Source organism: Chaetodon trifascialis, chromosome 21 (genome assembly GCF_039877785.1).
Source record: "Chaetodon trifascialis isolate fChaTrf1 chromosome 21, fChaTrf1.hap1, whole genome shotgun sequence".
Taxonomy (NCBI): Eukaryota; Metazoa; Chordata; class Actinopteri; order Chaetodontiformes; family Chaetodontidae; genus Chaetodon; species Chaetodon trifascialis.
The window spans coordinates 19,601,932-19,614,350 of record NC_092076.1 but is presented as its reverse complement, the minus strand read 5'-3'; the positions used below and the strand labels follow the sequence as shown (position 1 = coordinate 19,614,350).

General features: G+C 41.3%; 1 protein-coding gene across 1 annotated transcript in view; it reads left to right on the top strand.

Annotated features, from left to right (window-relative positions):
* The window catches only part of jmjd1cb (jumonji domain containing 1Cb), a 141,068-nt gene extending 130,867 nt beyond the window's left edge, over nucleotides 1–10,201 (top strand). The window contains exons 22-31 of the mRNA XM_070989876.1: nucleotides 40–260; nucleotides 506–859; nucleotides 2,166–2,334; nucleotides 2,494–2,584; nucleotides 2,769–2,899; nucleotides 3,301–3,423; nucleotides 4,876–5,015; nucleotides 5,135–5,311; nucleotides 6,250–6,381; nucleotides 8,488–10,201. Coding sequence (XP_070845977.1) covers nucleotides 40–260; nucleotides 506–859; nucleotides 2,166–2,334; nucleotides 2,494–2,584; nucleotides 2,769–2,899; nucleotides 3,301–3,423; nucleotides 4,876–5,015; nucleotides 5,135–5,311; nucleotides 6,250–6,381; nucleotides 8,488–8,580 — 1,631 coding nt within the window. The 3' untranslated portion in view covers nucleotides 8,581–10,201. The remainder of the gene's footprint in view (nucleotides 1–39; nucleotides 261–505; nucleotides 860–2,165; nucleotides 2,335–2,493; nucleotides 2,585–2,768; nucleotides 2,900–3,300; nucleotides 3,424–4,875; nucleotides 5,016–5,134; nucleotides 5,312–6,249; nucleotides 6,382–8,487) is intronic.
* The last annotated feature ends 2,218 nt before the right edge of the window (nucleotides 10,202–12,419 follow it).

The window sequence follows — 12,419 nt, the reverse complement described above, 5'->3', positions numbered from 1 at the left end:
GGTCATTAGTAACCTTTTTCCCCCTACCTTCTCTAACAGAAAACAAGGAGTCAGTGCTGCTGGGTAAATCGGTGAAGGAGGATAAAGAGGGGGACAGCCTGGAGGTCCTACAGCAGTGCAAAACCACCTCACTGGTGGCTAACAGTACGGAGCAGGGCTCCACCCTCAGAGATCTGCTCACCACCACAGCAGGGAAGCTGAAGCTGGGCTCTACAGATGCAGGAATTGCCTTTGCACCAGTCTACTCCACTGCTTCACAGGTACACAGATTGACACGTTTGTGATGTAAGGATTAAACATTATTGGTTTGGAAATTAATTGACTTGTCTCTTTTTCATTGGTTTTATTGCCTATGTAAAGCATAACCCCACCCTGAGTATGCTGTAAAGCATTGATTTGTGATATGTAAATATAAAGTATTATCACCTGTTGTACCATCTTGTCTTGAGAAATATTTTGAAATATTGAAATCTTATTTTTCCTCTTTCCTCCTCTCTTTATAAAGACTGGAAAAGGTGGGCGGACCATGCCCAATATCCTTGATGACATCATTGCTTCAGTAGTTGAGAATAAAATCCCAGCCAGCCGCCAAACCATCACCACCAAACTGTCAATCAAGCAAGAGTCTGGCACCCCTGGTGGCAACAACAACAACAACCCTGCCCCTGCTGTTACTGAGGATGCCAAACCAGACAGGAAGAAGTCAGCGCCTGTTATTACAGACGTGCCAGAAGAATCAACTAATCAGTATCCAGATATTTCTCACTGCTGGTTAAACAACAAACGGTTACTGTGGCTGAAAGATCACCGCAACCAGAACAACTGGAAGCTATTCCGAGAGTCCTGGAAAAAGGGACAGGTACACACCCGTCTCACTAACAGTAGCAACCAGTGGTGGCTGGTGAAAAAAATTCTTGGTGGGGCTGGTGTACCAACATATTTCCCTGCCTAAGCATTCACATCAACAGCTGGAAAATGACTACAGTTCCACAATAATAATTTAATTTCACAGTTTCACAGAAAAAGTAACAGTTTACATCTATAATAGACTTTATGCTATCAAATAGATAAAATATTGCGCTTTTTATCTACATTGTGCCTTCTTACAGCAATGCGCTGCCCATCATCTAGCTACATTGCTATGCTAATCTTTCCGAACACAGCTAGCTTTACGCAGTTTTCCATGTGAACTTTGGATCTCTCATGCTTCTTGATCCATTCGGAGAGGTGCTTTAAGTCCGTTAGTCCAGTCTTTGTCCAAGTCGAATCACATTTGTCACTTCTGAAGAGGATACAGGGGAAACAGAAGTGCATAGGCTGCACCACAACCTGCCAGCCACGTCTTACGGTTGAACCAGCTCCGACAAAAACTCCGTTTGTACAGTTTATCTTTCTCCTTGGTTTGCTGGGAAATGTCGATTTCAGGCTTGTCCCAGCTCCTTAACAAGAAGTTTTTCCTCTGCCGTCCGTCTCACAAAAGGGTACATTAATAATGATTACACCGAATTTGGTGGAAGCTGCTCTTGAACTCCAGTTGTTACTGCCATCGCCAACATCTCTCTTCCTTGTTGCCGTATTTTTTTTCCCCCATAGGACAGAGTCTGGGAGTCGCGCTACGGAAAAAAACCTATCGCTGGCTCCTCACGTGGCTCTAGCAATCCTAATCCTTCACATATTTTACATAGCAGCTGGGGCTACATTTCCAGCGCCCCACAGGCGTTAAATTTGGCGATGTTGATAGGCCATTTATTCATCATTTTTCCCTAGCAACCCTAACCGGATTGGCTATTTAGCTGCAAGTCAGGGGTGCTTTGCCGAGCGCCCCATGAGAAATTGATGCGCTGTCTGTCAGTGGAAATTCACTGTTTAAGGAGTGTCAGTTGGCGAAAATGTTGTTTAAATGATTTAAGTTGCATGTAGGCGTACACACACACACACACACACACACACACACACACACACACACACACACACTATTAAGTAAAACTGACATTGATTAAAAAAAAGAAACGAAAGATGTTTTTCCCCTCCACAGCTGGTGTGGCGGAGCCCCAGCGCCCCCTATGGGCCAGCTGCTGCTGGTAGCAACTGTAGTCTTCATTACAACAGTACTGTACTAATGGTACTGTAACAATGACCATATGAATGGTTTTGTTTTTGTCCAGCCTGTGTTAGTGTCAGGGATCCATAAACGATTGAATGCCGGTCTGTGGAAAGCTGACTCCTTCAACCAGGAGTTTGCAGACCACCAGGGAGACCTTCTCAACTGTAAAGACCAGGTGGTGTCCAACTCTGGGATCAAGGAGTTCTGGGATGGATTTGAGGACATTACCAGTGAGTTTATCTGCACTTGGTTCACAGTTGTTGTTTGATTGATTATGTAGCTGCTTCCAGACATCACTGATGATAGATAAAAGGTCACCATGAACTACTGAGAAAACAGTGATATGAACTGGATTATTCAGTCTAACCAAACTCCTCTTACGTGTTCAGAGCGGCCCAAGTCCAAGGATGGAGAGCCCATGGTCTACAGACTGAAGGACTGGCCTTCTGGAGAGGAGTTCATGGCCCTCATGCCCTCAAGGTACACATACACCCACTTAACCTCTATTTTTTAACTCCATTACTCCTGTGCTGCTGAATCTCAGTCTTCTACATTGCTAAAAATGCTGATGATGATTAACATACATATCATGACCACAGGTCTTAAGATGCTTAAAAAAATGCCAAAGTGATTGTGAGTCCATCTCTATTTGGTGTTTTTGCAGATATGATGACTTAATGAAGAACTTGCCCCTGCCAGAATACTCAGATCCAGAGGGCAACCTCAACCTGGCCTCCCACCTTCCATCTTTCTTTGTCAGGCCAGATCTGGGGCCAAGACTATGCTGTGCCTATGGTAGGAGGGAAATTAACAGCAGCAATGATTTAGTTCACTTCAATTTTTCGATTTTTGAGCTTCATTAGTGATTATTGACTAGTTTGTGACAAACATTTCAATACTGCCTTTAATCTATTGGCAGTTTGAATTATTGGATAATTGTGTGCTTTTACCCATGGATATGTATGTAGTTCAGAATGATTTCAAGTTGTCTGATCACCAAAGATTCCACTTAATATCAAGTAGAGTAAATTTTCTGTCCCACTGTTTCACTGCTGTTGCTTTATGCACACATTTTTAATGTTGCAGTCCATATTTTTTATAATGCTTTTGTCCATTTTTTCCATTTAAAATGTTTGATGCATATAGAATCCCCCTCTGCCCTTGGTCTTCTGAATCAGTTGTTTGTCTCCCCGTAGGTGTGGCTGCGTCTCAGGACCAGGACTTTGGAACTGCCAACCTCCATGTGGAAGTCTCAGATGTTGTTTCTGTTCTGGTCTATGTAGGAGTAGCCAAAGGCAATGGAGTCCTGTCCAAAACTGGTGAGGTTACATCATCAACTTAAAGACTGGGTGGACTAACATGAAAATATTGTCAATTAGTGAGCACAGGAGGGAAAGAATACAAAGAAAACACAGAAGAGATAGGAGGAATGAAAAAAGGTGTCAGACGTCATCACCCTCTTAATCTAAGTTGGAGTAGCCAAAGGCAGTGGGGTCTTACCCAGCTTCTTTAACAGTGCAGCTAAATGCTGCTGTCACCACTCATTGGGACTGCTGGAGCTCTATGAAAGACTAACAGCTACATTTTACAACCTCTCCTCCTCCCCCACTCACCATAATTGACACTGGGAACTGACACTGAACACTAATACTGTGTCAAGCTGCTGCTTTAGCTGTGTATGCAGTCGACTGATAGAAAGTAACAGTCTCCTGTTGACTTGAATATCTTGTGTGCAATGGTTTTATTCTTGTCAGCACAGTGTGATCAGGGAAATACAAAAATGGATGCTGAAGGAAATGGATGCTTTAAGAACCACAACTGCAGTCACCGTGGTCCTTAATGGAGGATAAATTAGAACATACACAATTGAAAGATGAAAACACAATTAAGTACTAGCTAGATGCCCAATTAGCAGCCACCTCTCAGTTTCCTCTGGTGTTGTCATTTTTTTTCAGCCTTGCCTTGTTAGAAAACATAATGCATGCATTATGTATAAATTATATTTTCAACGAATCAAAGTCTATGTGGATAGAATAGTTACTCTAAGTGTGGGGTTTAAAAAAAAGAAACTTTTGTGTGTGTGTGTGTGTGTGTGTGTGTGTGTGTGTGTGTGTGTGTGTGTGTGTGTGTGTGTGTGTGTGTGTGTGTCAGGTTTTTTTCAGTGTCACTGGTTTTCAGTTTCAACATTCTGTCATGTTTTGGCATGGAGAGGAGGGGTTTGAGGGGAGGGGCAGAGAGAGAGTGATATGATGATTAGCTAAGGTTAGAGCTTGTTCCAGCAGACCACAGCCAGACCAGCACAACATCAGTTAGAAGTGAACTTTAACCCAGACAAGTTTATGTGGAACAACAACGTCTGAGTGAAACACACTTAAAGTACTTGCGGATTGGTAGTTTCAGGTGAACTCATGGAAGCCAGTGCTGTATGCTCGGTGCATGGTTGGTCCAGAGGAGTGACATTTTGTCATTGTTGTACAGATATGTAAATCATACTCTCTTTGCCCCTTGTTCAAACCCCATCAAAATCAAGGAAATGTATCTAGTTAGGCAATTTATTCAGCAAAAAGCCTCAACATTGTAAGCTATTGGATGAAGTTTTGCTTTCTTTTCTATGTATCGTATCATTCTAAACTGAATAGCTTTTTGAGAGCGGAGAAGAGCAACTAGATAATGAATGATTATTTGATAAATTAGAAAAAAATGTTTTTGAAAATGTGAAAATAGTGATTGAATGCAGCCTTAGTAACATGAGTGTGTGCCTGCTTGTGTAGGAGTGTTGAAGCGTCTGGAGGAGGAGGATCTAGATGAGGGGGTTCGGAGAAGGCTCAAAGACTCCAGCGAGACACCGGGGGCGTTGTGGCACATCTATCTTAACAGAGACATGGACAAAGTCAGAGAGTTCCTGCACAAGGTCAGCACTCTGAAAAAGATACCGAATAATTGCAACAGTTTAAGATGTAGCAAATGCCAGTACAAATACTGACCTCACTAACACTTCCCTCTTCCCCTGCTCACCTACCACCACCTTAGCTCTGCAAGGAGCAGGGATTGGACGTGTCACAGGACCAGGACCCAGTCAGAGAGCAGGGATTGTACTTGAGCAGGAAGCAACGTCAACGGCTGCTGGATGAACACGGAGTTCAGGGCTGGACTGTAGTTCAATTCCTGGGAGACTCTGTGCTCATTCCAGCAGGGGCCATGCACCAGGTATATACAACCCCCATTCAGTTGGGACGCATAAATGAAACGGAATGTGATCATTTGATGGTACAATATTACGATTGGGTATGAAAGGAGCATCCTTAAAAGGCTCAGTAGTTCACAAGCCAGGATGGAGCGAGTTCACCACTTTGTGAACACATGATTGGATAAAGGATATTACTACATGGACTCAGCGACACTTCATAAAAGGATTATCGGTGAACAGTTTGTTTACAAATGATTTAATTCTGTTTTTATTTACATTTTATGCAGCATCCCAACTTTTTGGAAATCAGGGTTATAGAATATTTACATTTTCACATATGCCCATACACTCACCTCTCATTGGTAAAATAAGGAAAATGTTCTCCCTTTTTCAAAGATAGGGCCTACACTGATTGTTTGTATTTTTGTCAGTCATGCTTAATTATGAAAACCATTTCAGGTGCATTCATTTTCATTTCTATCAGTGCTTTAAATGTTTGTTGTCTGAGTGCTTGTGCCTGGTAGACTTCGTTGTCAGGCTATGTCAAGCAGAGTCCCAGCAAACCTGTATCTTACTTGTTGAAGTGATAGTCACCTAACATGCATTGTCACTGCCTTTTTCCACTTTTTTACATAAATTTGAACCCCATTTTTGCACCAGTAGATGCCATAAATCACATATTCTTTTAATGTAGTTTTCACTGAGTTCATATTGAATGTATTTCAGATTTCGGGGTGTTTTTTTGTAAACTGATGTGATTCTGCACAATCTCATGATGATGTCCTTCATGTTTTTATACCTTTTCTCACATATGACATGTTATATTGTTGAAATTGTGAAGTAACACCATTCACTTTCTTTGTCATATTCATATGACAGTTTTGATTGTGTCCAGTTATTATCTGAGTTCAGGGGTCAGTGAAGTTTCCTCATATCCTCTCTCCATCTCGCCTGTCAGGTCCAGAACCTTCACAGCTGTGTTCAGGTCATCAATGACTTTGTGTCTCCTGAACATGTGGCCAACTCCTTCCACCTCACCCAGGAGCTCCGGCCCAATAAGGAGGAGGTTAACTACGAGGATAAACTACAGGTGATGAATCAGAGTTCTTTATTTAATTAAAAAAATGAATGAATGTCTCGCATTGATGTTATTAATGTTAGTTTGGCAGTGCATCAGTGTAACTGGCATTGCAGCTTAAGGCAACATCTGTCATCTCTATCACTGATTCAGTGACTCTCCTGCCTCCTGTCTCACTTGCTATAGCAGCCTGCCTTTCACTTTTCTTTAGAGAACATTTGTGTGTGTGTGTGTGTGTGTGTGTGTGTGTGTGTGTGTGTGTGTGTGTGTGTGTGTCACTCAGTATGAAATAAGGGAGGACAGAATGAGTCATCATCAGTGATGTTCCCTGGACATCGAGTCCCTCTGCTCTAAATGCACTCCACATTGTAAGCAAGGTGTGAGTCAGCATCCAGCTTCTGTCTGTCTGTCTGTCTGTCTGTCTGTCTGTCTGTCTGTCTGTCTGTCTGTCTGTCTGTCTGTCTCTCTCTCTCTCTCTCTCTCTCAGTGTGCGTGTGTGCTCTGGTGGTGTACACATTGACAGACTGCAAGGGAGGAAAAAAACAAAGAATCAAGGATGCAAAGAATCATGTTCATTTAAAGTCCATCTAGAATGTGCACAAATGAATCGTGTATTATCATAACTGTAAACCATTCATCTGTTATGTTACTTAGCTAACAGTAGCTAGCTATCATCAATGAATGTCAGCCTATCTTTTGTAATGCCCTGGAACCAGCTATAAAACTGTGTGTCTGGAACTGGTTGATGATGTTGAGAAAGCAGCAAGCAGCGACACTGTAGGCCAAGCAGTCAGCGTGTTCTGAGCAGACGTGTTGGACAGGCACTGCACCAGTGAGCATTGATAGATATGTAAGTGGTGTCGTAGATGGAACTAAACCTCGCTTCTAGAGTCAGTAGGAGGAATGAAAAAGAATTGCTTCTCAACAAATCCGTTTTTTATTCATTAGGAACTGGCTCCATCGTACAACTAGTTTTCCATACCCAGTTGTACAATTACATAGTTTTCAGTCAGGGATGATGCCTGTCTAGATGCGCAGAATCAGGATCACGACAGCACAGTGCTGCAGAGATGCTTTTTCTGGAGGCACATTGTCAGTGCAGAGGAACTCTGAAGCTCTGTCAGAGTGGATTCTTCTACTCAGTCCTGATGGTTCCAGATGTCTTCCATATTACAAGGATGGAGCGTTTTTGAATTGTTTATCATTTTTTAATGTATTTTTCTCTGATCTATATGTGAACACAGCCCGTACAGATACCTGCATGGAGTTTCCTGGACTTCATGTCTCAGGTTTTCTTTCAGTGCCCTGACTGTGGGAGTGTATGAAGACTTGTGTGTGTACCGTAAGAGTGGATGAAAATGGCTGAGTACTGTATGTGTTCAAAATAATGTCACTCATCATTACTCATCTCACATAAGTGCACTCAAATCACATCGTAGATGCAGCTCAGGAACACTGAAACAGAAGCAGCTCAGAGTGTCACACAGCTGAAGCCTCGTTTTATCAGAATCAGAATTCCTTTATTTATCCCCGAGGAGAAATTGGTTTTGTTGCAGTGCTCCTTACAAGGATAGAATTAGAATAACATTAGAAAAGAAAGAAAAGAGACAGAAATATATATCTAAAAAGCAAGTATAAAAAACAAAATATTTATATTGAGAATATATATGTATAACAAAATATACCACAAAATATAGAACAGAATGTAAAACAATATATATATATACTGAGAAAAAAAATAAACAGTATATACAAACGGGTGTGCAAAGTTGAGATGAGTTGTTTGAGCACCAGATTCATTTTTGAATGTATTTTTGCACAGAACAGGACCGTGACTTTTGTCCTCCATCACTTACATAGGATATAAGGGATCACTTAATGTCCACTATGAACAGGAGGAACAATTCCAGCAAGCAAAAACAGTGTCAGTGCTCCTTTGGACACCTGACTTTTGTTTTAAGACAGCTTCAGTTGTGAAGCTATCCTTCAAACACTGATACTGTGTGTTCACATGTGATGGACAGCACTAACAGGCAGCAGCCAAATCACTGACGTGAGCAATGAAACTCTTGTGGAATAAGTGCAGCTGTGACAACTCTTTCTCCTCCTCCTCCTCAGGTGAAGAATATCTTGTACCACTGTGTGAAGGAGGCGGTGAGCTCTCTGAAGAGAGGCGGCTCTGAGGAAGACAACGAGGAAGAGAACTCATGACACCCCCTTGACCTCGTCCACACCTTCCAGAGAGGGACACAACTCTCAGCACCTCGCTCTCCCCACACCCATCTCGTCATGTGGAGGACTGCGTCATGTGACCACAAGAGGTGGTCAGGTCAGAGCTGGTCATGTGACCCAGGGGGCATAACGGTGTGAGGTGCACCCATATCACACATCCAGGTGGCCAGTGAGAGGCACACTCACCTCCATCAACACCCCAAACCTTTAGTGCCAAGAAGAGACAAACACAAGACCAGGAGCCGCTGGACTGACAGGGATTAAACCTCAGATACCACACCCTGTGATCCAGAGACTCACAACACAGCGTGTTGGATGGAAGCTTTAAAAAAAAAAAGCCACTAAGATGGAGTGAAACAGCACTACAAGCCTCCACTGAAACAAAACTGAACTCTTTAGTGTGACTGATGGTGCATCCCGCTAAGATCCAGTTTCCATAGAGACTCAGACTGTCCTGTAAGATAGAGTTCACAGGCGTTATGGCAGCAGCAGTGATGACGGAGACACTGCTGCTCTCTCACTGTAATCTTCTGTGGATTATAAAGGCCAGGAGGTTTAATCCCTGTCTGTTGCAGCAGCCCACACAACGTCTTGGACAGAAGATATCGCTGATCCAAAAGCATCACCAGCAGCAAGCAGCATCAGGATCAAAACTGTCATCTCTGCTGTTTAAAAAAATCAAAAAAAAAAAAAAAGATTTGAGGGGAAAAAATGCAAAACAGAAATCTCAGATGTTTCAGTCAGCAGACAGCGAGCTCTGCTGCTCCCTCGTTTTGGTGTTCCTTCTGTAATTTGTCTGTTCTCGTCCTTTTTTTCTAGTTCTGTCTGTTGCTGTTTTGTTCTTAAATTTCTTTTTCATACGAACAGTTTTATTTCCTCTGTGAAGATGTATTTATTTTATAGCTCTATGATATGCGATGTTATTGAGACAAAAAGCATTAATGTAAATGTGACTTGTACAGTTTTTTTTTCTTTTGCTATGTGATTTTCAGTTGTAATACGGCTCTACTGTGATGGAGAACACACACATACACTCACACACACACTCACACACATACATACACACGCACACACACACACACACACACACGCGCACACGCACACGCACATGCACACACACACACACACACACACACACACACACACACCAGCTAATGCCTGTAACTTTGGGAAATGTTGATGCTCTACAGTCCTCATGCCATAAATAAATTTTTTGAAAATGAACTGCCAAACTATTGTAAAGACTGTTTAAAGATGTATTATGTAAAGAAAGAACAAAATGGCTTATACACTTCAGCATTTTATGAAAAAAGTATTTGCTGTAAAATTGAGACATTTACATAAAAGATGTAATTTATTTAAGAAAAAAGATAAATTGTCTTGTTTTTGTTTGTTAAGATTTACTATGGTGAACTTTTGAAGTTAAAAGATGAAATAATGAAAAAGTTTACTATAATGTGTAAATATATACATATATACATTCACTGAGGTATTTTTTTAAAACATGGCTTGCTTCAATTTCAAATTTTAAAGTGCAAGTGTTACATGCTTTGTACATTGAAGTTCAAAAGGGTTTTACATTTTCCATTAAAATGGATTTATCAAACATTTTGGTGTTGTTTTGATTCTCCCTCCTCGAACATTCGGACAAAGACACTAGAAATCCAGTGAATTTGATGAGAAACGGATCTTAGAATGAACAGTTTGACAGAACATTCTTTGTTGTTTCATTGAGTAGATTGGATGACGATAATAGACTTAAAAAATACACCCACACTAAAAGTTCAGTGGACTGAAATCTACATGGACATACACTAATAAGCTCTAAATTTCTCAAATCAAACAAACGCACATACTGGAAATACAATACATGAAGTGTTTTACACGTCACAAAAATCACTTTCAGAAAGGAATGAATGTCTTTTATTTTGTGTCAGTAATTGAATTACTTATGTATGATTGGGTGAGTGTGTAATTATGGAAAGCACATCACACAGCTGACAAATAACAAGAAGCTATACATACAGGTGATAGTGCCCTTAAAAAGATTTTTAAAGAAAATGGGAGTAATGTGTAGAAATAAAAACTAAGTGTGCTATGTATTGAACATGTCCATGTGACTCGGACTGTGTGCTCGTCACCTTTAGGTGGTGCTGTTATTCCATCTTATGTCAGAGGTGAGGCACCATCCCTCCTCCACCAGGCTCGGAGACACAACATCCTGGTAAACTGAACAAAAGAAGAAAAAACAAAATCAGAGCTGACTTCTTAAATCAAACTCAGGCGTCGTGTTTGCTGATGCCTCTCCAAGATCCAGCAGTGATTGAAGGTGAGTGCAACTAATCGAAGCCTTCTTTGCCCAGATTTAGAGGACACCACCATTCTTTGACACCCCATATTGTGTCCTTGTGACTTTTTCAGTGACAAACTGAAGTATATTCATAGCAGACAGCACACTATGCATATTTAATATGGCCAATTTTCAAGTGTGCTGTTGATACACACTATTCTCCCATAATGCAGTGCACAAACATTGGCAGCTGGTTTCAGGTACTGAGCAACTTTTAACTGGAATAAACCACTAACTGTCCTCAAACTAGAGTCCTACATGGACATTTTAAATTTATTGCCTGATTTTCTGATTTTTTTAGGTTTCTTAGAAGTGTTTTCATGAATTCCTTGTTTCTTGTGTAATTGTGTTGTTTCTGTTTGCTGATTGTGTTCTTTTGAATGTGTCTTGTTCCCAGGTTTCTCTTGGAAAAGAGATCTTCCTCACAGTGAGACTGCCTGAATACATAAAGATGAAGTAAGTGAAAAAAACATGTTAAAAAGAAAAAAAGACAACAGAACAGTAATGTGACTATCAACAGATAAACGCATTTGTATCTGAGAGAGCTGCTGTGGCGTCAGTGTCGAAGTATTGGTCTTTTATTTTCAGTGCCACTGCGCCACCATCAGGTTTGGATTAGAACTGCCCTTACATGCAGTACTCAGACTTCACCAGAAGAGAGAAATGCAGAGCAATATTATTGTATATATGAATATTAACTCTTACCACTCTGTGTTTATAGCTCTAGGATCAATTATTGCATGACTCAGATTACTGCTGAACTGACACCAGACACATTGATCCTAATGCATTTTGAAACCATGCACTTTGTACTCTTCACTCGTGTCTGTACATGAATGATAATACGTTACAAAACTCAAATCCAATTTCAAAATTGAAAGTCATTTTCAATGAAAAGACCACAAACCAGTTGACACACAATAAGACGAGAGTTTGCAGGGCCCTTGGATTTGATAGGAATATTGCTTTTCTTTTTGTCAGATATTACTTTGGGTTGTATCTTGTAAAAAGAGAATGGAAACATTGTCAGAGTCCAAAGCTCTGTCTGGAGATAAGACCTGATCACCGATTCAGGTGGCACGGTGATAACGGTGGTAACACTGTAGCCTCACAGCTAGAAGGTGACTTAGTTGCCTGCTGCTCGAGGAAAGGGCCCTTCTGTGTGGAGTTTGAATGTTCTCCCTGTGTTCACCTGGAGTATCCTCCATAAAAAAACCCACTAAAAACATGCAAGAAGATCACCACCTGACCAATGGTGACAAAAAGGAACTGGGCCCCTGGGCGCCGCTGTCGGCTGGCAGCCCACTGCTCCGGGATGGGTTAAAAGCGGAGAAAACAATTTCACTTAAGCATGACGTGTGCAGTTTCCCCTCTAACTCTGCATGTTGTGTTGTGATTAATAAAGTGATGTCTTCTTCTTCTGATGCTTTGTAGCATCAGGTGCCAACAACAGCACAGATATACTGTA